At 50.7% G+C, this 27882-nt stretch overlaps 1 protein-coding gene across 1 annotated transcript; it reads left to right on the forward strand.

The window, feature by feature from the left end:
* Positions 1-349: 349 nt before the first annotated feature.
* Positions 350-27615, forward strand: GUITHDRAFT_112457 (hypothetical protein; the record flags this gene model as incomplete). Its single annotated transcript, XM_005828409.1, has 26 exons — positions 350-13579; positions 13632-13749; positions 13798-13879; positions 13932-14007; positions 14061-14284; positions 14334-14498; positions 14551-14710; positions 14767-14919; positions 14967-15097; positions 15153-20042; positions 20090-20202; positions 20341-20836; positions 20889-21060; positions 21112-22806; positions 22852-23229; positions 23275-24551; positions 24604-24691; positions 24745-25276; positions 25546-25620; positions 25685-26436; positions 26484-26614; positions 26664-26854; positions 26901-27057; positions 27107-27326; positions 27369-27488; positions 27538-27615. The coding sequence occupies 26 exons, from the start codon at positions 350-352 to the stop codon at positions 27613-27615; spliced, it is 25704 nt and encodes an 8567-aa protein (XP_005828466.1).
* Between the last annotated feature and the right edge of the window lie 267 nt (positions 27616-27882).

The following is a 27882-nucleotide window of genomic DNA, read 5'->3' on the forward strand; positions in this document are numbered from 1 at the left end:
GCCGGGCCGCAGCGGCCCCGGCCGCCTCAGAGTGAGGAAGACGAATAACGGACTTCATAAACAATAGTCAAATACCATAACGGTAAATAACGGATGTAACGGGCGCACTGAGAGTAATATGATGCCCTCCGACCAAGAGGCGTCGCACCAGTCATGGCGTGTCCGATGAGTCCCTTGGTAGAGGATCGGCGGCGATGAGGTGGAACCTGAGGAAGCAGGAGGCCTCGTAGCCTTCTAGAGGATGCACCCAACGTCGTTGAAGCTCAGAGCAGTACCCAGAGACTGTTGCAAGTCAACAGTCTGACCAGGTCGACAAACGAAAGGTTAGAAATTGTCAAAGGACGGGGAGATGTCGGGACTCATGAAGAACCCCAAAGTTGCTGTTTTGTTTTCGTTCCTTGTGCAAATGATGTTTGAACAATCTTGTTCGAGAACTAGCGCTCGTATCATGGAAGATCCCTCTGCCGAAATGGGTCATTCCAACTTGTTGTTGAGGGCGATGAACAGCACGATACATGTTCTCGAAGAGGCTGCAGGCATAGGCGGAGTGGCAGGGATGGCTCTCACCAATCAGCCTGTCGTGAGAGTGAGAGGTGAACTCGATCGTGTGTACGTTTCGTTCGGAAACAACCCCGGCTGTGGCACTTTGCTAGGTACGACTGTCGCAACAGTGAAGAACGGCCTTGCGGTCTTCACAGATGTTGGTATATCGCAACCAGGAGTTGGATACACCTTGAAGTTCTGCGCTGGAAATTGTGTCTCTATGAATGGAACTTACACGCACATCTTGCTCTCAAACCCGTTCGATGTTCTCTATGGAAGGTTGCTAGGGGTTGACAACATTGAAACCCTCCAAGTTGACCAGTTGTTCCAATTCTCGGTCCTCGTTCAGAGGAACGTAGAAGTATCTGGCGTGTATTATTGGGATACAGCACAAGATTATGATTTCGGGATTCATGCTATGCTATGGGGTGACGGGAAACTGGTGGGGGATACGGTGATTTGGCCGGTAGATGGCAAGGCGACCTTCAGAAATTTGAGCTTGCAAACGAGTACAAGGGACACCCAGTTCCAAATCAAACTTTTCACTTGTTATGGCAGAGCAGAGATCTCATGTACGGATTCCCTCATGAGCACCTTCACCAACTCGTTCTCGGTGTTGCCCGGTAGAGGGGTTGGGATCACAGTGATCACTTTGCCAACTTTGAACATGAGCGTTGCCGGATTGGCGTTGGGCAGCGTCTGCTCCTACAAAGTTGGGTCCAGGTGTCTGAAGAGAACTTCGATCCTTCCGCCGACAGTCGCACTCGTCGATGTCTACGGGAACTATGCTGACGGGAACGATTTCTTTGTTTGCGCTCAAGTCCATCAGCAGCTCTCTGTGAACGAGACCATTGGTGTAGAAGCGCAAGGGGTGTTGCTCAAGTTCGTAGAACGTGGAGTAGCTTCTTTCGACTCAGTGATTGTTCGGTCTTCCGGCAATGATTTTGTTCTTTTCTTTCGCATCTACGAGGTCTCGGAGCTGCTTCCGAACTGCTCAAATCCCAGCTTTGCTAGCACGACGTCCGAGAGGTTCAGCATACTCGCTGCAGAGGTCAGTCAGCTCAAGGTCGTCGAGCAGCCTGCTGGAGCGATCGTAGCAAAGTCAACGTCCAACGTCAGGGTCAGCGTTGCCTTTCAAGATAGTTTCGGAAACATCATCACCAATGCTCAAGGGTTGACTGTCTCTGCGGAGATCGGCCGGTTTCAGGGTACTTGCAGCTCATACAGCACATGCCCATCGAATGGCACTTTCATTCAGAATGGTCTTTCTACAGACGGAATTGTCACGTTTGCAAGTATAAGGTTGTCAACGGTTGGAACGTATCAGCTCAAATTTTTCTCCATGTCCCTTTCTGCTCTAACCACCAATTTTGAAATAGTAAGCAGCACTGCGTACATTATCGCGATGTCGACCAGCCCCACCGATTCTTCATGCTCGTGGAAATCAGGCTCTACGGGAGATGTCCAATGCACTTTTGGAGGAATTTTGATTCCTCAACCGGCTTTCATGATCTATGATCAGTTTGGGAATGTTGCTAACGCAGATAGCAATGTGTATGAGCTCTCTGTCGTCGGAACCGGAGCAAACAGCCCAAGCCTGATTTGCGACGACTCGTTCCCTGCCAACCAGAACTGCAGGGCCTCCAGTGTGGGTGGGATCGTGAAATTCACGGACGTGCGGGTGGACCAGACTAGCTCCCAGCTGCAGCTGCTCCTCTCTTTGCCGAACTGTTACGCTCTGACGAGGTGTGATGACCCCAGCAAGTTCATCAGCACAGCAGAGACAGACCCCTTCAACGTGTACGCCATCCGTGACATCGTCCTCAACTCCAACGTGTGGGGGATTGTAGCCGGCTGCCCGTCGCAGACTGGAATCCTGCTCAGAACCTTCGGGTACCTAGAAAACACGGGCAAGAACGTTTTCATCCCTGTCAACGGAGGGAACGTCGTCGTCTCCCTCTTCGTCTGCGGGGTACAGTACGATGACTTTCAGCTCTCATCTCCCGTGCAGGTCGTCGAGCAGTACACTGGAGCCTTCAGGCAGACGACCGAGGTCATCAATGGGAAGAGCGTCTTCAACAAGGAGATTCCTGTCGTCGGGGTGCCTTACTACGCCTACTTCTGCAGCGCCGTTCTCCCTCCTTGCACGACTTCCTCCTGGATCGTTTCTGCCGACAAGGGAAGCTGCAACATCACGAGACTGAGCGCTGCCGGCCGCTTCGTCCTCATCTGCGGAGTTGAGAGCGCACCCAGCAAGATCAGTTTGAGTGCTATGAGGTGGTTCCATCCCAAGAACGCTTCTTGGACACAGGGCACTAGCGCCAACCTCACGCTCAGCCCCATCTCCCGAGCATGCGACACTAGCAGCGGCTCCAGTGAGCTGTGGGGCCAGTCCTCAGCCAAGTTCGTTGACGGCATCGCCTCCTTCGGCAACCTCAGGATGAACATCTCCGGCCTGCACACCCTTCGCTTCCTGATCCAGTTCGACGGCTCCACGGAGACATTCGTGCGCGAGGGTTCGCTGAACGTCTCCGTTGGCGCTGCATGGGACCTCAACGTCATCCGCCAGCCCTCGCAGATGGTCGTCGGGCAATTCTCGTCCCCCACGTTCGTCCTCCTACTCCTCAACCTCCAGGGCGACGTAGTGAGGGGGTGGAGCTGCGATGGCCTGTCGTGTTCCATCCCCGGGCCCAGCAAGCACCACGTGCAAGTCACACTGGTTGCACTCAACGGCTCAGTCCCGGCATACAAGACGATCTCGCAGGAGACTGTGCTTGGGTTGGAGTTTTCCTTCAACTTTACCACCCCCGGCTACTACTCCCTACTCTTCACATACTCGTCCGCGGACCTCTGCATTGCCAACTCCCAGCTGACGGCCACCAGCGATGTGTTCGTGGTCGAGGCTGGCTTACCTGCCTCCATCGTCTTCGTCCAACAGCCTACGCCGGGTTCGCTCGGGGCGGGAGATTCTTTCAGCCTGTCGTTCGCGGTCAGAGACTCGTTCAACAACACAGTCTCCACCTCCCAGGCGATCGCCGTTGCCGTTGCAGAGTCGACTGACGTCTACTTGTACAGTCGGTGCGATCAGCAGGCATTCCAGCTCAATGGGTGCGAAGATCTGAAGATGACAAGCATCCAGATGACGAGTGTAGTCCAGAATCTGACTTTCACCATCGTCAGGCCTGGGGTGTGGAGTGTGAGCCTCGCTCTTGCCAGCGCTCTCAAGTTCAGCTCCTTCCCTGTTGTCGTCAACCAACCTGTGTTCAACGAGCAGACGAGGTTCCTTGATGTGGGGAAGACAGTCCCTTCTGCCCAGGCTGGAGACGAGCTGAGCCCGCCGGTGACGTTGGCCTTTCAAGATGTGTTTGGCAATCAGCTGAGAACTTCAAGCATGCAAGTTCAGCTCATCAACCTCGAGGCTTTTCTCGAGGGTCAACTCGTCTACGGTCCCTACAACATCTCAGGCATCGACCAGAACTTTGTCGTCCAGGGTCTCCGACTGTTTCAGTTCCAGCCTGCCCTCAAGGTCCGCTCGTCCAACTGTAGCGTTACCGTCTCCTTGTTCTTCTCTGCCACCCTCGTGCATCCCGGCGGGTCCTCAAGCGTTTCAGGGTCGGCGAGGGCCGCACTGAGGCCTCGAGACGTCTCCAACATCCTTTTCTTCTTCACGTCCTACCAGCCCATCGCCGGCGTGAATTTCTGGGACCCACCAAGTGCCCAGCTGGCGGACGATTACGGGAACCTGATCTGCAACCATGGTGTTGCCGGCGTGTCTGTCCAGCTCTCCATCTGCAGCCTTGCCAACCTCTGCGATACTCTTCTCAACAACTACCCGCTGCTGCAGGGAAGTCTCGCCGTCTTTCCCAACGTCTCGGCATCGCGTGTAGGGGAGCAGCAGCTCGTCGTGCGCTACCTTGTCAACGGGCTCGTGACCTACGAGCGACGGTCTCAGCCCTTCGAGGTCACCAGCGCTGCGGCTGTCAACGGCTCCTTCCTCCGCCAGCCGACAGCAGCGCTGGAGAGCGAGAGTATCGCGACAGAGAGTGGGAGAGCCGGTTGTGAGCCTTGCAGGGTCCACCAGGGCCTCCTCCTTGAGGTTCTTGACAAGTTTGGGAACCTTGTCACGAGCCCAGTCGAGGTCGGCCTGTCAGTTATATACTGTCCAGGTCTGTCAATCATGGGAGATACCAAGGCCTTCTCAGTCGAGGGGATCGTTAAGTTCGAAGAGGTCGTGTTGGTCAAGTCCTCCTCATCATCATCCTCACCTTCGTCCTCGTACAGTTGCGCGATTGTTGCGACGTTTGAAGGGGGGGCGATCGAGTCCAACACATTTCCTTTCCGAGGGATACAGTCGCTGCAGTTTGTGTCCCCGCCTGTGCAGACTCTTGTGAGAAGCCGAGTGCAAGGAGGAAACGTGTCGGTCAGGATGATAGACGATGACGGGATCGTTGTCAATTCCACGTCCTTACAAGTCAACGTGACTCTGGACGACTTGGCTTGCGACTGCTCTGCTGATTGCGCCGGGAGCTCGTTGGTGAAAAGTGTCTTCGCCTTCCCATGCATTCTTGCGCCACGCGCTTCGGGAGTTTATTCTTTGACAGCCAAGTTAGTGTCAAAGTACAAACAGCTACAAGTGACAACGTCCTTGACTGTCTTGACTGACCCTCCTTTCAAGATGACTGTCAGCCCAGTGTCAGATCATCCGGCACAGGCAAACTCAGTCCTCAGCTTCTACGTGCTTCTTACAGACGTATACGGCAACCGTGTGGTTCCCTTCCCCTCCAATCAAGTAGTCAAAATGAGCATCGTCGCAGATCAGTCACAAATCAGCAGCACAGACCTTCAAGATGGCAGGAGGAGGATTTCAATTCCTTCCCCATCTTCATCAGGATCTTACGTGACCAGTTTCTCCCTCCTTGGCTCAAACATACAACCTGTCTCCGTCACCTTCACAGTCACTCATGCCCCCTTGCACTCTGTTCAGATCATTTCGTATTCTTCCTATGCCCTTCAGGACCAACCACTACAGCCTGACCCCCTTCTGCAGCTGCTCGACTCGTACAACAACCCGTTCACTTCCTCAGGTTTCAACTTGACTGTGAAAGCTGCTCTCAACTTCTACTACCGGAGGCTTGATGTCGACCAGAACGGCTTTTTGCAGCTCCGCAACTTCACCTTTACCACCTCCGGCCAGACTACGATCAACATCACGGTGATTGACACCCTGGCTGATCGCTCAGTTCAGAACTCCTCCGGTTCTATCTCAGTTCTCGACCTCGAGACCTTGCTGTCACTCCCTGTTCGATCCAGCACTGCAGGTGATTCTTATCTTAACCTATCAGGACCTCTACAGCTCCTTCCTCTCATCGAAACCTTCAAAATCGGTCCCTCTCCTCCCTCCCTCTTGCTCAGGAGCGTTGTCATCTCCACGGGAGTGCAGGGGGGTCAGACGATCGTGAAGGAGGAGATCGCGCTGAATGGTTCTCAAGTCAACCTTCACTCCTCTCTCCATCACCTCAACACCACAGGCATGTTCTCAGCTCGACTTGTCTTCTTGGTGATCTCAGCCCACCCTCTGTCCCTCTCGGGCCCATCCTCCCTCTTCCAGGTCAGGGCTGGGCCTCCCAATGCCTTGATCATTCTGCAAGAGCCGAGTGATCAAATAGCGCTTCATGGTTGCCAAGAGAACTTCCCTTGCCCCCTCCCGTTCAACTTCTCTTTCCCTCCGCTTCCTGTACAGCCTGTCATCCGAGTGGCAGACAGGTTTGACAACGGAGTTCCTGACGTGACGGTGAATGCCTCGATCGTCGACCTCTACAACCAGACATACGAAGGGTGCTGGTTCTCAGTCTCTACGGCGGGCCCGCAAGGCGAAGCTCGCTTCAGGAATGTAACAGCCATCCTGCCACCAGACGGCCCGTTCCCTTACTTTCAAGTTGTCTTCGCCGTCGATGGGATGCAGAAGCTGTCCAAGGTTTATTCGATCATCTCCGATTACCTCCTCATCGTTGAGGCTCCTAGTTCTCCGCCGTCGTCAGTGGTAGCCGGACAGAGTCTGACTGTCACAGTTGGGCTCAGTGACTCCTCCTCCTCCACTCTCCACGTCGGCTCTCCGCTCTCATTGAGGTTCAGCGACGGGTTGTACACTCAGGACGAGTACAAGGCTTTCTTCACTCAAGGAGTCGCCTCGCGAACAGACGTGAAAGTCACTAGGACCTCAACCAACATGAGTCTTTTCATCCAGTACCTCGCGGTCACGAGGCAGATTGGCCCGTTCGTCGTTACCGCTGCCTCCTACGATCACATCACCATCCTGCAACAGCCAGCTACAGTCTTTATGGTCGACCAGCCCTCCCCGACTCCAGTACTCCTGGCACTGTACGATGCTTACAACAACCTTGTGGACGGAACGTTTTCTATCTCAGCCAAGTCGTCACTGACCTGGACCAACTCCCTCCAATCCTGCCAGGACTTGACCTGCTCCCTCACGACCTCAGGAGGGAGGGCAAGCTTCTTAGGCTTCCGCTTCCTCACTCTATCCTCTCAGTCTTTCTTGACCTTGTCCATCGGCCAAGTGTCTGTGACAAGCAGCCCGTTCTCAGTGATCGCCGGTCCGCCAGATGCTGTGCGAAGCTCCTTCACGGGCATTCCCAGCACGTCCTCTGCTGCCGGAGCGATCCTGTCGGGGATCGTGTGTAACGTCAAAGACTCGAGAGCCTCTAGTGTGACGGTGGTGGCGGCAGGCAGTGCTGTGAGTGGAGGGAAGGAGTACGTCGTTCTGCCGCAGGCTGCCAGCTCGGAAGATGGGTTCTACGTCAACATGACTATCAAGATCCTGTCGGGGTCAGGAGCGAATCAAAAGGCGACGATCGTGTCGTACAGTGGGAAGTCGAGGACGGCTGCCGTTCTCTTTGATCGAGCTGCTGGTCCTGGTTCACAGTTTGCCATCTACCGCCCGGCTGAGTGGAGGCTGGTAAGGGTGTCGAACAACGTGGAGGCCGAAGTTGACCCTGCAGACTACTTTTGGCATGGCCCAACGCACGGGGAGATTGACAACGGACAGGTCGCGGCCTTGCCGTTGGAAATCTTTGCTAGCGGATCCTACCGTCTCAAGGTCAAGTCGGGTGACTCTGTGTTGTCCTCAAACGCGCTTGTCATCGCCTCTGGTCCAGCGGTTTCCTTCAAACTTGCGGTGCAGTCCTCCTCTGCCAATCAGCTTTCAGTGGGGAGCCTTCCAGCCTTGCAAGTGACGGAGGTCGATCGCTATGGGAACCAAGTTCAGAGTTCCACCTCCCGCTCGTACTCGCTCGTAGCAGAAGCCCGGGTCATCGGGCCTCGGCTAGTGGAGGACTCATCTCCGATCTTGACGGGAACTACCACAAAGGCCTCTTCTTCAGGTGTCGCGACCTTCACTGACTTGCAAGTCAAGACTGTAGCTCAAGGGCTTACATTCTTGGTGTTTACCACCACCCTAGGCATGAGAGTATCTGATGACTTTGTCATCCTACCGGGCAGCCCTGTCGCCATGTCCTCTTACGCACACCTCTCCTCGTACAGACTTGACCCATCGGCGGCCACAGCATTTCCCACTCAGCCTGTGGTGGGGGTAGTGGATGTGTATCAGAACTTTGTCACGGATGTTGAGATAGCGATCGTGCTTATGAGGAATGGCCAAGTTTGTTCATCACAATCAGATTGTCAGGCTGAGCTCATGGGCAACCAGAACATAGCTGCTGATGCAGATGGCAAGTTCTACTACACGGATCTCTTCGTGGCGTCTGCTGGATACAACTACACTCTCAACTTCTCTGTCTCACAGTATCATTACCAGGCTCTGCACGTTGAGCTCGTTTCCAACCTGTTCACCGTCTTTGCGGGCCGGGCTATGTCGTTCAAGTTCATCCCCTCGATGCCCTGCCCAGCTGCTCCCGCTCCTTGTACGCTCGCTGGACAAGCACTTCCTACTCATCGGCTGATGCTAACGGACTTCTATGGAAACAAGGTCTCTGAGAACTTCGACGGGGTGGTTGTTCAGGCGAGCCTTGAGGGAGGAGGGCAACTGAAAGGAACCGTCACTGCCGAGGTGAAGGGAGGAGAAGTCTCCTTCAGTAACCTGCGTGTCCAAGTAGCCCTTGACCCTTCCGCCTTTAACGTCATCTCCGTTGCAGACTACAACTGCGGACAAGTACAGGGAGCGTGGAAGCTTCGATTCCAAAATCTTGCAGGAGGGAGGACTGGCGATTTCCCCCTGCCCCTGGTCGTCTGCTCCGACCCCTTCGTCATCCTCCCGACTGACCCGTCCACGTTACTCGTCTTCCCTTCCACAGTGCAAGGTGCCCTTGCGTACGCCTACCTGCCAGCCCTCATTGTGACCCTCTACGACGAGTTCGGGAACGTCGCGTACCAGGCCGGAGGCATCGTCAAGTCGTCGTTGAAGTCATCGACCAACCCAGAGACAGCCTTGAAGAACGCAAGCTCAGTAGATATCGCCCGAGGCAAGGCGACCATCACTGGGTTGTACATTGACAGGGAGGATTCTGCGGTCGTCATTGAGTTCTGCTATCAGATCTACTCCTCCTGCCTCATCCTTGGGAGCTCTGACAGCTTTGCGGTCAGCACGTTGCTGCCGACTACAGCTCTATGGAACCAGCAAGGGAGCATTCTTGCTGGAAAGCCTCTCTCCACCATAACTGTTTACCTTCACTCGGTACCCTCCATTTTTTTCTCCCCCGTCGCATTCCAGATCCATCTGTGTCAGAACGGGGTCTGTACGTACGACCAGTACCTGACGGGCTTGAACACTGTTGTTTCGAACACCAGGTGGGTCAGTTTCGGCAACGTCATCATCACAAAGACCGGAGTTTTCACGCTGAGATTGGATGCAATCAACATCCCAAGCTTCAAGGTTTTCACCAGCTCATTCACAGTCCTTCCCGCAGACAGCAGCTTGTGCAACAGCCCAGGGAGCTGCTCCTTCCAGGTCGCCGAGTCGCCCGTCAATGGAACCCTAGCAGGCTCCAACTTCTCTGTCTCTGCGGACATTTTTGACAAGTATGGGAACCTGTTGACAGCCGGCCAGGTGCAACTTACCATCGCAAGAGGCCCTGCTGGGGCTCAGCTGGTGGGAAAGACTCTCGGGCAGATCGACGCCAACGGCCGGGTCAATTTCCTTGTATCGATCACCATGAGCTGCAGCCCACTTGACTGTCAAGGCGCGTCGGAGGAAGGGTACCAGCTCTTGTTGACCAAGGAGGCTTCCTCGGTCAAGACCGAGCTCTTCAGCGTCCTGAACCTCTTAGAGCTCAAGTCGCTCTCGTTCACCGTCCCTGTCCCAACTGCCATTGCAGGCATTGCCATGCCACTCAACCCGTTCGTGACAGTCAGAGACAAGTACGGCAACATCGTCAAGGAATACAACATCCCGCTGAAGTGGAACGTTGGCAAGCCGGTCGACATTCAGGGCTGCCTCGTATGCGCTCACTTTGCCTGGAGCTGCAGTCAGAATCTCTCTCAGACGTGTTCAAGTGTTTCCCTACCTAGCGCTGGGCAGCTGGAGTTGGGGCCAACGGTCCTGACCAAGGCGCAATCGAGTGTAAAATTATCAGTGACGCTTTCCTTCTGGACCGGAGAGACGATCGGGACGGCGCTGTCCAACTCATTCGAAGTCATACCTGCCTTTGCCTCTCTCGTCTCTTTCGTACTTGTCCCCTCGCAGCATGTTGCTGGCCTTCCCTTCTCATACAGATTGCAAGTGGAAGATGTCTTCGGAAATCTCATCACGCGGGGCTGGGTGCACGCGACCCTTCTATCTACATCGGCTGTTCACTTCGACTTGTCTGGCTGCTCGCAGTGCATTCAGTGGACTAACGCTTCGTCGATCACAAGTCAGTTCGAGGTCAAATTGCAAGTGACTCAATCGGTCCTGGATGATTCACTGGTTGTGCTCTTTGAATATTATGATCCTGATTGTCAAAAGCTATTTGGAAACTTCTCGACCAACACAGCAGGAATGTCATGCGAGACGCTGAAAACCACGAAGCCTATGGCTCCAGGCTTGGACTGCTCAACAAACCTCAGCCTATCAAGTTCTAACTTCTCTGTATCCCCAAACATCCCATTCCAGACTAAGTCAACGGCTCAGACTCAGATCGTGAACGGAAAATTGACCTCGATGGAGATCACAATCTTCGACAGACAAATGAACAAGGCAGTAGGTTTCAATGAGAGTTTCACACTTTGCTTGCAAAGGCATCTTAGCTGCAATCAAACCTCTGCGTTTGAGGTTCAAGACATCGGCTGCTCGCCAGCCTTGTTCTCGCAAGGAGTCTTCACTGTTTCCCTTCAGATTCCAACAGTCAGCATCTGCGTCCCCTCGCTCATGACCATGCAGGTGAAGGGATATGCTGTTAGCTCAGTCTCCTCTGTCAACCTCTCAGTCGTCAGCCCGACAATCTCTGTGACTCCTGGTGAGTTACATTCCTTTGCTCTCCTGCGCAACGTCAGCTCTATGAACGCGTACGGAGAATATTTGTATGTGCAACCGATGCTTGCTCTCAGTGATGTGTACGGAAACAGACTCACTACCCCAGAACAAGTCAATGCAACTCTTCTACATTGCACAGAAGATGATTGCGAGGCAACAGCATCTGTTCAAAGTGACGAGTATGGAGTTGTCAAGTTCACTTCATTGAGAGTGATGCGTCCTCCGAACGTGAACGTATCAGTCCAATCCTACCAACTCATTTTCCGATCTGGTGCAGTCTCGATACTGACGGACACGTTCAAGGTGTACAACCTTCAAGAACTGGTTGTTTTGAATGGTTTGAATCGCATAGCTGTCGGTCTTGTCGCTGAACCCCCGTTGCGCGTGGGACTGCGATACGGCCCTTCGATGGGTTCAGATGACATGCAGTTTGTCGACACCTGGCCAGTTCCAGTACAGACAGTAGTGATGCAAGGCAGTAAAGCTCTTCTTCCCCTTGCAGCATACACCTCTTTCATCTCCAACGGTTCTGCTGAGATCAAAAACTTCTCGATCCCCTCGGTGCTCGTGAATCTCACGCTTCAGCTTTCACTCGTTGGGTATCAACTAAAGAGCACGAGTGGGACTTTCTCTGTTCAGAGCCTCCAAGCGCTCCATCCGGTATTTGTGACACCTTTTCCCAGCATCATCGAGGCTGGTACAAGTTTTGATCTTCAAGTCAATCTGGTAGACGCCACTTTTGAGTCTATCAAGACTTCTATTCTCCATAACTTCTCTGCCTCGTACTTGGTAAAGCTCGACTGTTACAGTGGGATTTCTCACAACATCGTTCTTCCTTTCCAAGGAGTCAACTCCACGCTCTCAATCAACGGCTCTGCAGCCTTTCTCAATCTTCGTTTCTATGCAATCGCTGAAAGTGCTGTTTGTCAAGTTGTAGTTCCTGGGACCGTTGGATATGATTATGAGAAACCAGAGATCTTGATGAGTCCGAAATTTAAAATTTCAAGCGCAAACCCGTACCGTATTGAGATTGTTCAATTTCCAAGCAGCATAGTATCTTCTGAAAGGCTTTCTTTGTTTCCTGTTGTGAAGGTGTATGACGTGTACAGCAACCTATTCACAAAGGATATGTCAGTTGCAATCAAGATCGATTGTGTACAAGACTGTGCTGAGGTCTTTGTCGACAACAATGCTGTTCTTGTCCGAAATGGAATTGCGAACTTCTCAGAGCTCATTGTCAACGCTACAGCAAACAAGAATGTCACCTTCAAAGTCTCCCTTTTAAACTCTACTGGCGACATCTTTCTTCAGAACCATGGCTACATCCTGGTGCCTTATATCCCCATCCTCCCGAAACTGGTGCAACAGCTCGTTACGTCCTTCGGAAGAATCGAGATCGCACTGAACCCCTCAGACACATCTTTCAACGCAACCATGAATCCCTGGCCGCTTCTCCGCATCGACGACCTCACTGGGAACAATCGTCTCTTTATCTGCATGTCAATGATCCAGGGAAAGTTCCTGGGTGCCGTTTCGCAAGTTCGACTGCGACCGGCCGGCGATGATGCAGCAGTCTTCATCAATCCAGACGGTCAGTACGCAAGGTACGAGATCTCTGGGAGTTTTCTGACTATGAACGGGTTCCGTCTGGACGGCAGCCTGGGAGGGGATTTGCGATTTCTCTTCTCAGCTTGCAACGAAACTACAATTCCAAATGTAGCAGCTTGCAACCAGAATCCAGCAAACTGCCAAGGACTGCTGTCTTCTGCATTCAGAGTCGTCAATGGTAATCAGATCAACTTGAAGAATGTCTTGGCAGCCAAGGACATTATCATGGCAAACGACGCTTTCAGCATCAGTTTTATGCTGTTGGATGAAAATGGATTTCCTCTTTCGAGCGAATCTGTTGAAGCTCACCTTTTGCTGGTTGAACACAAGGATCCAAATGTCAACTTCACCATAGCCACCAACATGAGTGTATCAGGTTATGATCACGCTGATGCTGGAAATCTGTATTTCTCTGGAGTAAAGGCTGCCTATGTTGGAGTATTCAGAGTCACCGTGTCCATCAGGCAGGATGTGTTTTCATTTCAACACATCACTATCGTGCATGGCAAGCCTGCCAAGCTGGTCTTTGACCCCATCCGACTCAACGGAACCGTTGGATTCAACTTGGCCTTGCAATCAAGCATCGCAGTCACTATTCGTGACGCCTCAAACAACCTTGTCTCTTGTCAGGGTCTCAATGAAAGTGACTCAAAGTTCATACAGCAAAGCGTTCCTGGGTGTGCAACTGCCGCAAGAGTCTCAATCAAGTTGTCTCTGTATCAGAAGTGTTCAGGTCAAACAGCCTGTGTAGCGACTTTACAGCAAGGCTTGCTGGAAGGGCAGCTGACGAACGTGACTAACTATGGGAAGGGAGAATTCAGGAATCTCACGATATCGAAATCTGGGTATGGGTTCTACTTTTCGGCGGAAGCAACGATAGCAAACCTGAATCTCATGGGGGAGAGCAGCGAGTTCTCTGTATTGGAGACATCCTATGGCGGAATGGTAAATGGTAGAGGAGATGGTCTTGGCAACAATTCTCACTTTCAACTGTCAGGTGGTTGGAGGATGTCCGGCTGAGGGAGCTGTGTTGAATGTGCACGAGCTTGTAGATAGTCTCAAGGTGTTGCGAGTGTTTTCATCGGATAACCGAAGCATGGATTCCACCACAAACGGTGCCTCCGGTTGAAGACTGAAACATGTCGCTGATGATAGTCTTCCAGGAATTTGTTCTTCTGAAGGGTTCTGCTATGTCAATGCGACTTCGGTACAGGCGTATGGGATTGGAGGAGGATACGATATGGGGTGAATGACCTCTATTTTTCTCTGATCCGATTTGACTTGATGCACTTTACAGTCCGATCCTCTGCACGTCCGCAAACTTCTCCTGCATAAAGCTATCGTCGATGGGCTCTCGTTTCTCGGATGGGATGGTACTTGAGTTTTGCTAGATCGTTGTTCGTTGAGCTCTTTCTTGCTCTAACAGGCTGCTATCACAAACCTGCGACTGCCGACAGTCTCAATGCCGAAGCTAACCCTCCGCCTGGAAGTGTCATCCCCCTTTGACGGGAAGGTTGTGTATCAAGACTGCCCGGCCGTCGAGCTTCTTCCTGGTCCTCCTACGTCGATCGAGATCATGTTGCAACCGCCGGGAGGGAACATCGCAGGCTCATCGCTCACTGTGCAGCCTCAACTTCGTGTCCTAGACGGGTGATGCTACGTGCACGATTTGAGGTCAAATGATTGCTTTCTCCCACAGATATCACAACAAGATTGTTTCTCCTGTCACATTTAAAGCGACTCTTTGTGCTGCATGCACTTGTCCTTGCACAGACTCTCAGCAGATTTTGCCGGGAGGGGTAATAGTGGAGCCTTCCTGCAACGCAAGCAAACCCCAGATAAAAGAAGCTTGGATATGCACAAGGTGAAGGTGTTTTGTGGTGGAAATCAGAAGTATTGATGTCTTTCTTCTCTAGCTCGTCCCCTGCGATCTTCGACAACAGCATGCCGATGAATCAAGCTCGAGGCTTCGCCAACTTCCGGAATATGAGGACCACGAAAGCATACAGCAAGATGAAATTAGTGTTCTCGATGCTGGGTATGAACGACCTTCAATCGTCTTCAATATCATTTCAGGTGATGTCACATCAATCATAGGTGCTTGCTAAGTTTTGAATGCCGTTCCTGCACAGGTCATCCCATGCTCGCCGAAGTACCTCTTTCTCCCCACCTCGCCATCATCCACTTCTCCTTTCGAAGCCGGAACTTTCTTTTGCAGCGGATCGCTCTGCGATGTTCGAATACTCGATGCTTACAGGAATTTGGCCAATGGATATCCTGTGGAGGTATGAAATAAAACAGTAGCATCCGTTCCATGTTGACGTCATTCCAGATTCAAGCTATTCTGTATCGAAAGCCGGAAGCTAACCGAGCAGGATTTGCATTGAATCCGTCTTGCGCGTGCAAGGGTATCAACACTAATTACGCCGTCTCTTCCTCACTGGAAAACTTCGATTATGGAAGGTGACATCATACCTTTTAAACGTACCTATATGACTGAACAAAACTTTGATTGCAGATATTGTGCAGTGTGGGATGGTTATGGTTCACAGTGCGGCATTGCTCATCAGACTTGCTCGTCAGGCTGGTTGTGCTGCCAGCCTTGGTGCTATGTGGACGCCTCTTGCCCTGGCGCTGTTCCAGACACTGTGGTGCCCGGACTCTTCTACTCCTATCAGACCTGTTCGATAGACTTCGTGACTACTCAGAACTGCGGAGTCATCAATCAGAACAATACGTGTCTAAACAGAGATGGAGGCAGGTATTGGATCTCTACACACACTTCCCAGTCGGAAACAGTCGAGAATCTCTTTGGAGGCACAACCAAGAGCACGAACACAGGTATTGCAACTTTCACAGACCTGTATGTCAAAACTCCGGGAGACTATCAGCTTGCATTCAGAGGAACCTACTTGGCACAAATCTTGTACTTCAAAGATGAAGTGACTGTCAGATCAAACATAGTCAGAGGTCTGAACCTGATCCAGTCTCCTGATGATAACTCGATCATCAATCTCCCGCTCTTGAAGCAGCCCATAGTACGGCTATCAGACGCATACAGCAACACAATCTTTGTGAATGACTTCTGCGACACAGTCACCGTCTCTATCATCTCAGATTCCCTGCGAATGTTGAAAGCTACTCCTTCTGGCAACGTCTCAGCCCTCGACCCATCACTTGTTCTGAGCAAGAGATTTGCTAAGGCACAACTTGGGATGGTGGAACTCAGCGATATGATTGTGGGAGGTCTGACAGCGGGAACAGCTCAGCTGAATTTTACCACAGGTTGCTGCGCCTCTGATCCACGACTCTGCTTCTGTGCTGACCCCGTAACGGGTCTTGATACTGGTCTTTCAAAGCCCAACAAGGGACCTTGTGCTTGGGTAGCAACTCCTTTGTTTTATGTCAACCAACCTTTACATCACCTCACAATCTCTGGAAGTCTTCCGTCCACGATACAAGCAGGGCAACTGTTTGATGTTGTCGTGCTGTTGAAAGATCGTCAAGGGCAGACGATGAGGAAGGATGGCGTCACGGTAGTTCTTCAAGTTTCAAACCCTCTGACGAAGCTTCTTGGGCCAAGACAATCCGCCTCACTCCAGGGTGTATGCACTTTTTCAGGTTTGCAGATTTTGGAATACACGAATGGTGACCTGCTTTACCTGAAGTTCACAGCGAGTGACAACAGCGACATCTCCACCACATCAAGTCCCTTCGTTGTCATTGCGGCTCCTCCATTCAAGCTTCAAGTCACTGCAAGCGTTGTGTCCATCCAAGCCTCGGATATCCAGACGACTGGCTCCATCATTCAGTTCATCATCGCATCGTTTGATGAGTTTGGAAATCCATCGCTCAAAGGATCGAACGCCTCCGCGATGTTGAGTGTCGATACAATGGCAGTGTCGACGGATTATTTTGGAGTTCAACCAACTTCAGCTCAGATCCTGACCGGCACTACCGTTGCATCTTTTGACTCCTCCACTTCTCGTGCTTTGTTTGACAGCTTCTCAGTCAGGTTTGCTGGGAACTATCGGTTTCTGGTCAAAGTTGACTTCGGCCTCGAAGCTATGACTCCGGGCATTGTTGTCACTGCAGCTGACCCTGCATCGCTTGTCACCATCGATTTCGCCTATGAGATCATAGCGTATGAGCCGATTCCTCTTCGTTTCGCTATTCTTGACAGGTTCAAGAATGTTGTCACATCGATCATTGGGTCTGTCTTTTCAATTTCTATGCTATCTGGGCAAGGTTTCATTCTCCTGAAAGACGGCACTGGCACCGCCCAGCAAGAATGTAAAACTACAGCTCAAGCAGGAATTTTGAACTTCTTGGCTTGTTCCGCTGTCTTCGATTCTGCGACTTCCCAGCAACCTCAAATCTCTGTATCGCCTCCGACGAGTTTGAGTATCCTCACGACAGCTATATCAACAACAATCTACCCTGCTGTGTCGTCCTTTTCAGTCTCCTGGTGCGTACCCAAAGACAGGTGCTCACGTTTCAACGTGTGGTGTGGCTGTTATACAGCGGCACAGTTCAGCGAACAAGATTTTCGATTCATTCTGAATGAGGAACTCTTTTACTTTCCGCGCATCTTTGTGTTTGACCAAAGTCAGAACTTGGCAACTCGAAGCAGACTGAGTATCTCCAGCTCCACAGCGAGTTCTTCTTGTGTGAAGCTCTTCGGGTCAACTAGCCTGATGGTAAACAATGGCACAGTGGACTTTCCAGACATCGGACTGACAAATATGGGGTGCCAAGAGAGTGCTTCTTTGACAAGTGAGACGCTGTACTTCACCATCATTCTTGGAAATGGAAATCAAATTCAGGTCGCCAATACAATCCTACTGACACCTCCAGTCAACAGGATTGACGTGGAGAATTATCGTTTCAATCAATACGCAGGAAACATAATCCCCCCTATCATGATCAAAGCATATGCTTGCGTATCCACCGACGTCTGCAACATGGTGAATTACACGACCAGATCGTTCAAGGCAAACATACATAGTTTGCACATTCCCGCCTGGAATAAGATTGAGCCTGCGCTCAAGGGGACTACTGTCATATACGCAGCTTATGGAAATGCCACCTTTGCCGATCTCAGAATAGAACAAGCTGGAATCTTTGAACTTTTGATCTCTACAAGTACGCCGGGGGATCCTAAGACATATTCTGCTCTATCAAGGCCTATCATCCGTATCTCAGCTAATCAGTTGTACGCAGTCAATGTCAATCAGGCTCCGGGCGTCTGGAGAGCCAGTGACGTCAACGACCCTCTCGTCCTCGAGCTTGTCGACTTGTACGGAAATCGACTTGACTGCGACTTCGGCCTGTGCCCCGACAACTCAACCAGTTACTTGAATCTCGGGCTGAAGCCAGCCACTCAGCTGCGCTCGAGCCCGACTCTGAGTCTGATGCTGGACTATCCGAGTTTCGAGCTCCCTTGTGATTCCACCTCCCTCGACTCTCAATTGGGCTGCGGCTGCTTTAGCGGTTCGGTTCAAGCTAATGCTGTCAGGGGATTGGCAGACTTCGGTTGCATATCCATCAGCAAGGCCCTCAAGAATTATTCATTGTCGATTTTCATCGACCACACGAGATATCTTGAGATGTTCTTCGATGTGACACCTGGCTCGCTAAAGCGTCTTGAGGCGGTCAGCCAGCCCTCAGTGTATGGTATTGTCGCTGGACAAGTTGTAGCGCCTGTGGTGAGTGTCAAACTGCTGGATGGCTGCGGGAATCGGATCATCTCTCGGGCTCAAGACCTCCTTCTAGTAGCCGAGGCCTGTCCAGCATCGGCCGGTCTGTTCGGGGTCACGGCAAACACGTCCCTCGACGGCGTCGGGTACTTTTCCAACTTGAGGATTCAAATCTCTAGCAACATGCCTTGTGAATTCTCGGATGTTCCGTGTCCCTTGGACAAACAGCCTTTGAGTATTATGATCTCTGCGGGTGATATCTTCACCATGACAAGAAGCTTCTTCGTGACTAACGGGCCTTTGAACAGCCTTCTCGTAGCCCAGCAGCCGGCCGGTGTGGTACAAGGTGTAGCCTTCCAGACTCAGCCGGTGGTCAAGCTCGTGGACTACTATGGAAACACTGTCAGCTCGCCCTCGAAGAATGCCTATGTGGTTGAAGTAGAAATTTCGAGTGAAACATCTTGCGTTGACGGCAACTGCAACACCTGCGGAGATTGGTGTGATGGCTCCATTATCAGCGGAAAGTGTTATCGCTACGATTCCAGCCGAACCACCTGGGCTGTGGCTGAGAGCAAGTGTGTGGCCTGGGGTGGAACTCTGGCAAAACTTTCATCCTCCACAGAGCAGGACATCGTATCGCTGATTGCTGGGAACAACGAGGTTTGGATCGGGCTCCAGTACGATGCTGATTTACGCGCATGGAAATGGATCGACAATGTTCGGCTCCTGATCGACCGCTGGGCTGCGTCAGAACCGCACGTGTCTCTCAATTGCGCGTCAATGGAAGGAAGCAGCTGGTACTCCAAGTCCTGCTCAGCGCTCCTCCCCTCGGTCTGCGTCCGATCCTTCGATCCCACCAACGTCGATCAGTACCGCTGCGAGACCTGCGTGTCTCTCAGCGGCACTCGAGCGCTGACTGCGGTTGATGGCTTCGTTGAGTACTCTGACCTCAGCACAGCCAGCGATGTCGGTTACTACAAGCTGAATTTCGTCGCCTACTCGATTGACAGCTCTATCCAAGACGTTGGGCGGCCTACCGGAATGTCCGGCCCTTTCTCAGTCGTCCCCCGTGCTGCTGTGATGCAAATTTTCCAGCAGCCGAGTGACTCTTGTGCAGAGCAGCCGTTCGAGCACCAGCCGATGATTTACGTACTCGACAGCTCCAACATGTTGGTGAAGGGTTCCGTCATGTTGGTCACAGCTTCTCTCAAGGATCCCAACGCTACTGTCAGACTGCTAGGCATGCGGACGCAGGCTGCGCGTGACGGAGTAGTTGTGTTCACTGATCTTCGAGTGGACGGGCCCTCGATCTCAGGTCTGATGCTGGAGTTTTCGATGATGGTTGGAACAACCAGGTTGTTTGTTGACTCTCAAATCTTCGTGGTCCTTCCTCCGGCTACACGAATGATGATCCGCTCGGACTTCCACGACATTTATGTTGCGGGGCAAAATTTCAATGCTGTACAAGCAAGGTTGCTAAACTCAGTAGGAACAAAGGTTCCGATCACTAACGCAGTGATCCAAGTATCGGTTTTCACGGATGAGAATGAAGTTGTAGGACAAGCTCTCGGTGGTACAACTAGCTTCCTAGTCACCCGCGGCGAGCAAGTCTTGGAGGGCATTCAAGCTCTCAAGTCTTCATCTGGCAATGCTCGGTTTCGTTTGCTGTTTTCCTGTCAAGGAATTGGTTTGCAAGCTCTTTCTCCAAGGTAATCTCTGATTCTTGCTGTGTGATTGCTTTCTGATTCAACCACAGCTTTCAGGTAAACTCCAATCGCTTTGTCGATTTGGACTTCGTCCGGCAGCCTGCAATTATTTCCACTATTGGACTGGTAGATAGATTCACCATTGCTACGAAAGATGCCTGGGGTAATCTAGTATTGACAAACGGCGTGATGATCAGAATCGAAATCTTTAGAGAGAATTATGCCGACGCCGTTCACTCAGGGACAAATATTTCAATTGACGGTCTCGTACAATTTGATAATATTGTTATTTCAAGATCAGGAACTTACAACTTCAAATCTTCTTTCTCCTTCGACATGCAAGCTTGTCTTAACTCAACAGAATTTTGCATAGAATTTGGGACAGAGTATGACCAGGCTTCATCGGTTTGTGCGCTAAGAAAAGCCGCATTCAAGCTTGTCAAGGTTGTTGTAGACATTCCGATGCGACCTAGTGGCATTCGTTTTGGCCAGCAGCCGGTCATTGAAAGAGCAGGAGTGAGGTTTCAGGAATTTGTCAGTTGCGAGATGTACGACGAGTATGGAAATGTCTTGAACACAGACGCTTACAGTGTGGAGATTGTAGTTACCAGTGCATCTGGCTCAGGATGCTATTTCAATCGCGATTTGCAATCATACCCATACCAAGGCATTCAAGTGCAAGTTGGTGGTCCGAGTGAAAATATGAGTATTGCTTCACCTGGAACTCTGCAAACAATTGGTGGGATCGTGATATGGGAGAATCTACTCTGCAACGTAGCTTCTGAAGGATGTTCTGAGTAAGTCTCAATGTAGATCATCATCATTGGCACTGATTCATACGGCTTGCAGGTGCGAGGCGAATTCCTGCAATGATCACAACGCCTACACAATGCAATGCAGAGCTACCGGAGATTTCTGCAACCCGTGCGTATCAGAAGCAAAGTTCCACGTTTATCCAGATGCGCCTTCAGCCATTGTAGGAAATAAGATTGATGTCGTCGTTGCAGGATCACCGGCGTATGTATGAACATTCTCACTATTGCTTCTGGTCCATCTGATGCTTCTTTTGCAGGGAGCAAGAAACGCAGGATTCGTTATTCCACCTGAAATCAGTTTGGTTGATGTATATGGGAATTTGGTAGTCTGTGGTAATCCAGGATCGATGACGGTGAGAGTAGAGCAGTTCAAAAACCCGTACATCTCAAGCCTGGATTTCTGCACCTCAGAAACTTCTTTGAATGGCTCTGTATGCCTGGATGGGCAAACAGCATCGCAAGTTGTTGCAGGAAAATCTACCTTTGGAGGTCTGTACCTTCGTTTTCCCGGCAAAAACTTCATACTCAGATTTGAATACCAAGGCATGACCTATCGCACTGAGCAATTCGATGTTTTACCGCAGGCCCCCAAGATCATCGGGTTCAGGCTTTCTCAATACCTCACTGAACTCATCGTAAATTTTGATTCAGAGACGAACATGGCCAACATGGGAGGAAGCACTAGCTGTCGCTTGGTTTTGCCAGCTTCCATGCTGCCTGTGCTTGGAATAGATCCATTGTGCACGTGGACCTCTCCGAGCACAATGCAGATCGAGCTTGGGTTGAACCCAACAGTCAAGCCTGGAGATCTGGTTTCTATCTACGAGGCTTCGAGCCAGAGCTCCTTGTTGTGGTTTCCTGTTGTGCAAGCGAACGGAATGGTCTACCTGCAACGGATCACAGGAGTCAGTGACGTGGTTCCTGTCAGGAATATCAGCTCAGTGACGACTCTCAAGTCAAATCAAGTTTCTTGCCACCAGATCACTAAACCTATGGCCCTCCAACTGACAGCTCAACTGGAGATCGACAACGAGATCAGTGTGACTGACGTGGAAAGAATCACGATTGATGGTAGGAACTACTACTTTGTATCCCTCTACTGTAAAGGACAGAATTGTCCCTTCGATATTCGAGTTGCTGCAACATCTGCGGTCTTCGCCTTGAATTCAACGTTGTTCGTAACAGATCAGCAAGGCAACTTCGTGCCATATCAGCACATCGAGACGTATGGAGCCACTGATATCGAGCCCTTCTACAAGAAAGATGAGGACATGAATGGTGGAATACGGTACAAGCAGTTTGTGGCCATTTGTAACTACAAGGGAAACAACATGATGCAAAATGGTTTCATCAGCATCTTCGTGTGGGAGAACCAAAAGTTTGAGCTCCGACAGACCATGCCTTGTAAGCGCTGCACGAGCGCTTCCTATGCCGAGCACAATGAAGAGCACTATCTAGCTTTTACTAACACGGGAGCAGAGAATTTCGTGTCCATCTTTCGTTGGGTGCTCGGATCTTTTCGAGAAGTTCAGGTCTCACCCAACTCCGGCATGATCATGTGGGTCGGCGGGCGCTTCGAAGAGTTCATTCAGGACATCCCGACGGAAGACGGAGGCTACTGCAAGCTCTATCACATCCCCTCGCAGCCTTCTCTCTACCTTGGAATAGCTGACCGCAAGCGGCAAGGGCAGTACCGATCGAACGTCAAGATCTACCGCTGGCAAGAGACTATCTGTGATGTTCTTCGCAACATCTCGTGCTTTCGATCCTTCATAGAGCTTCCAGCGGTTGGTCCTCAGTCGTTCACTCCCTTCTCCATGAACAACAAGGATTACGTTGCGATTGCGAACCAGTTCGAGGGGATGGAAGGGAACGAGCATTCGGAGCAATACAAGCAAGAGTCTTACATCTATCAGATTGACTACCAACTCAAGACGGCCTCCTTCATTCAGGTACTTCTGTTCCTTGCACACTCGTATGCTGACACAGGAGCGCAGGCAATTCCAACAGCTGGAGCTTACCTGTTCGACTTCCTCACTACCACTCAAGACGGCACCGACCAGCACTTCTTATCTGTGGCGAACTTGCGGGGCTTCGCAGGTTTCGAAACGACATCGAGGGTCTACAAGTGGGTGCAACCGAAAATTTACAATTCAAGCGTCTTGTGTAACCAAGCGAACACTCGACAAGGATATTTCTCCCTGATTGATGAAGTAACTTGGAAAGCCTCGAAGAAGTTTTCCTTCTTAGGAGTGGATCAAGACAACAATATCAAGTTGTTGCTTGTCTCCCTCGCTGGAAGTGGCGTGGTTGCAAGATTTTTCGATCTGAGTGAAATCATGTTGAAGCCCAATGTGATAGTGAAATATCCGAAGGTATGCTTCGTACTCTTGCTGATCCTTCAATAACTCTTTCGACAGGTCACTGGAGCCTGCAGTCGAATATATTTTGATGCGAGGGGCTCGGGCAATGGCGGCGGCAGAACCTTGAAACCCGTTTGGAAGTTGCAGAGCTTTGTGCCGTTGCTGCAGAATCAAGCTTCGCCAACGTCAGACTTCTTCAGCAAGATTGCCGGAGCCTCTGCGCTGCTCCTCGACTTCAGTGAGCTCTTGCCATCGTGCGCAGGAGATCCTGTCTGTATCGACAAATATGTTCCTTCTGGATCGTACACGATGATGCTAAGCCTTCAAAATTGGATCGGAGGAAAGTCAGAATCAACATTTTCTTTCATCAAGCACGACTTTCCTACGCCCAGCATCTGGGTGTTGACGAAAGATGTCATTTCCATTTACTCTGACAAGGAAGTTCTCTTTGAGGTGTCTATGGCTACCAGTGAGTGTGAGAACGTTTCGTCTTTGAGCTACTCGTGGAAGTTTTCACCGAATGTGGTCGCTCCCAAGACCGATGCATTACAGCTTAGATTGCCGTCAAATGCATTGTCGCCAAAGACGAATTACAATCTATCTTTCTCTGTTACCTCCTACAATTTCCAGGCTTCTGTAATGTTTCAGGTTCTGACTCTTCGGTCACCTCCTAAGATCACTATCATCGGAGGCAACATGCTCATCTCCATGAACGTTGCTGGAAAGCATCTTCTTGACGCTTCCAACTCCCGCAGTTCAGCAGGTAGCAACGAGCTTCTGTTCCACTGGAGCTGCTACCAGAACGCACGGTTGGGTCCTGCATTGGCTGGTCCAATAGCGATCAGTTGCGCTCGTATAATAGCCGATGGATACTCTGAATTTGAGCCAGTGTTACAGCTTGACAAGGCTAAAATGTTGGATCAATCTCGCGCTTTCACTTCATTGCAGTTGCCGACATATACACTCGGTTGCAACTTGCAAGACCCCTTTGCCGTTCATTGTGATCCCAGCGCTTTCTATGAATTCCAACTCGTTGTTTGCGATGATCCTAAACGAGATTGTACTCAGAGCAACCAAGAATTCGTTTCTATCTACCGCACATGGCTTAAAACTTCACCAGCAAACGTGCCTGAAACATCGCTTGCAACTCTGACAGCCGCTGTAAGTAACTCAAGCAACATTCTCCTCAAGAGTCAGGCAACTGCAAACACACAATATAGATGGGTTCAGCTGTCACCGCCTGGTTCAAACTTGCTGACGACAAGCAACATTCTGTCAAGTGTTTACAGCAGTTCTCTGGTCCTCAAGTCCGGTCTTCTCCTCGACTCAACCAGGTAAACATTTTGAACGTGGAAGGTAGCGTGTAAATGACCTTTGGTACTACAGTTACACAATTCTGATATACTCACAAACGTCTTCGGCTCTGAACAATCTTGACGACGTCGCAAATTGCATGTCTTGTGGCTGGGCTCAGGTGAAGATTTGACTGATCTGACCTGCGAAGTTGATAACTGCTCTTGGTTTTAGGCACAATTTGAATCAATGTCTGCGATCAGGGGCGGCCTGATTCACGTCTCGCCGACGTTTGGAACTTCGGCTCAAACAAGTTTCTCGTTCTCGACAGAATCATGGATGACGCACACGAGCTTCAACCAAGACGATCTCCCTCTATTGTACAGCTTCTACTATGAGTCCGATGGAGTCAGGAAGTACCTCTCTGCAGGCTCTTACAGCCCATCCGTCACTTCCATCTTGTCTGGAGGAGAACCCAGCCAAACCTGCTCTCAGAGTGCAACATGCAGGACTAAAACGGTTTATGTATCAGCCGCATTTTCGACGGAAAGATCGATTGTGTCCCCTGGAGTCACAGTGGAGTTGTCGTTGACAGATCCAAACAACGCCAAGAGATCCATCGAATCGCAGCTTGCGACGATATTAAAGTATCACGCAAGCGATATCGTTGGTAAGTTTGCCTCGTCCACGGGCACTTTGGCAGATTTCATGAATGATAAGACCGTCAATTGGGAATTCTACGCAGTAGGATTGGATTACAAGAAAGGTGTCAGGGATCAACTTTCAACCTTGCTCAGCAGTACAGTGCAGAATGGTCAACCTCTACCACCTACATTAGCATTGCAACTGGTTGGAACTCTTTCAGCTATTGTTGGTTCAAACACTGAACTGTCAACTTTGTCCATAAGCGCATGTTCTGCCTCCTTAAGACAAATCATGACTACCCTGATTACAATGTCAAGGGAAGGAACAAGCATTGTTTCACGCAACGAGTTTGAGGATCATGTTCTGTTTATATCATCACAGTTTCTGCAGGCAAGAAGTGTATTGCTGTCTCAAGTGAGAGATACTTCTGGGCTGGAGCCTGTCTCACAAAGCAGCATCAGAGCGGTAATGCAGCTACCGTCTGCCCTATCAGCGTCCACAGAATTGCTTCAATTGCAAAACAATGCAGGACTGGAAATCATTACCTCTTTGAATTTATTGTCTGAATTAAGCGTGATTGGGTTTACCCCTGGACAAGTTCCTGCTCAAATGTCGTCAAGCGACTTCTTGATGGAAACATCGGTGCATGACGCAGCAGGTCTTGGAGGAATGAGCTACACTCTTTCCCGATTGTGGAGCGGCTGTGCAACATGTATCTACATCACCGCAGCATTGCAAGTGACGTTTCCAAAGGCGCTTCAGATGACTGGAATCTATCAAGTTCAAAGAGCGATGGTGCTGAACAACCCTTTCGACATCAGCCAAACACAGCTGTTGTGTATCAATTCAAAATTGCAATCTCTGTGGTCGAGTTCAGTGGTATACCTTCCGGCTGATACCGCAGGAAACCTGTATCAAGACAGGGTGAGGAAAAATGTGATGAAATTTGGATTTGACTCCTGTGAAATCCTGTCACCTGTCTACGTTATCAATGTTCGGCCTGATCAGACAAGTAAGTACCTGGATGCTGTTCTCTCGGACTCCCCTATAGAGTTTGTTCTCTCGTTCGATCCAAAGAAGAATGCGGAAGTCTCGTCGGGAGTGTCGGATCCGTTCACCGGAGTTTCAAGCACTGCCTCTTGCGTTAGATTTGACGTGTCAACTGGCAAGTGGAGCACGAGTGATGTCCAACACGTTGAAACCAACTTTGGATATGCAAATGGTACTGGAGCCTTCGTGAGATGTCGCAGCAAAAAGCTTGGAATCTTTGCTGTGAGCGAGGTCTGCCATACATTCCTGATTAAATCGCATGCTGACTTGTTTGCCAGGTACCTGCGGATTGCCGGAAGCAGACGTTGGGAAAGACAGTGAACGACGAATGCGGGGTATGCGGAGGAGACAACTCAGCTTGCTCCGGTTGTGATGGCATACCAAACAGTGGTCGATCAAAGCTGTGCAGGTAAGAGAGTCTTTTATATCAGAAAGCAGTGCTTGACTTGACAACGTAGTGGTCATGGGAAATGCTCAACCGATCCTGTCGTTACCAACCGCAAGTGCATTTGTGAAACCAAATATTATGGGGCCGTCTGTCATGTGGCATGCAGCCGAGACCTCAATTGCAGCAATCACGGAGATTGTGTTGTGACTTCGATGAGTACCTTGAGCATGGAGACTGATTCCAAGTGCGTCTGTGACTCCAGTAAGCTGCAAGTCGTGACGTGACCACGCTTGACGATCTCTTTCAGAATATCAGCCCATCAGCAACATAACAGGGCTACGACCAGTAGCGACCTGCGTGAAAATCCCCACCAAGCCCAGGTTCTCACCGATCGTATGGTGGTTCCTGCTTGTGGGAGTTCCTGTGATATCTATTGCTCTTGTTATCCTAGCGATTTTGGGATGGTAAGAGCCTGTTTGGATGCTTAATGGTTGAGACATGACTCTTGCATAGGCGAGCAAGACAGGCGAGTTTGCAAGTGCGGAGCTTGCAAAAAGAAATTGCGCAACTCAAGGATCGAGACTTGATGCTTCAAGACCCTGCCAAGCACTTGCTGCCTAATCGGATGGAGGTCGAGGCTGATCTCTGTCAAGTCGCTGTGCATGGGGATGCAGTTCCGGCTGTGATGCGGATTCAGTCCATCAAATCTCCCAACACGACCGTCGCCCCTGAGGTAGTGGTCATTACTGTCGCTTTGACTTCTGACGTGCGGCAGGTCGAGCGTCCAATGCTGCTCGAGAGTGACGAGTCGAGTGGTTCGATCGTCGGCGAAACAAAGGAGGAGGAGGGAGGCTTGCATTTGAAGTATGGGTCCATCTACAGGCTCCGACAACAGGTGAGGACTATCATGATCTCTTCGCTCTGTGCTCAAGTTGAAATTTCAGGGAACCGGTTTACAAGCAAGGGAACCAAACCTGAATTTCGCTGAGGAGCAAGTCGATGACTCCGATGGCTCGTTCTGAACACCACAACTTCAGGTGTCACCTTAGCATCCTGACCTTGAAACAAACACACCTGTAAATATGTTGCCATGTAAATGAATATCTTTGATCTGAATTCCTCCAATGAAACCAACTAGCAAATCCAAATGTTCAAGTCACACCATTGTCTGAAGGAGACGAATATGAGATCGTGAACGTACGATGTACCCCATATTTTACTCATATAGGAACTGCGTTCACTTATGTAAGATTGTAGTTTACTCAAGTAGTCTGATGACTCACTCTTGT

This window comes from Guillardia theta (genome assembly GCF_000315625.1).
Source record: "Guillardia theta CCMP2712 unplaced genomic scaffold GUITHscaffold_59, whole genome shotgun sequence".
Taxonomy (NCBI): domain Eukaryota; class Cryptophyceae; order Pyrenomonadales; family Geminigeraceae; genus Guillardia; species Guillardia theta.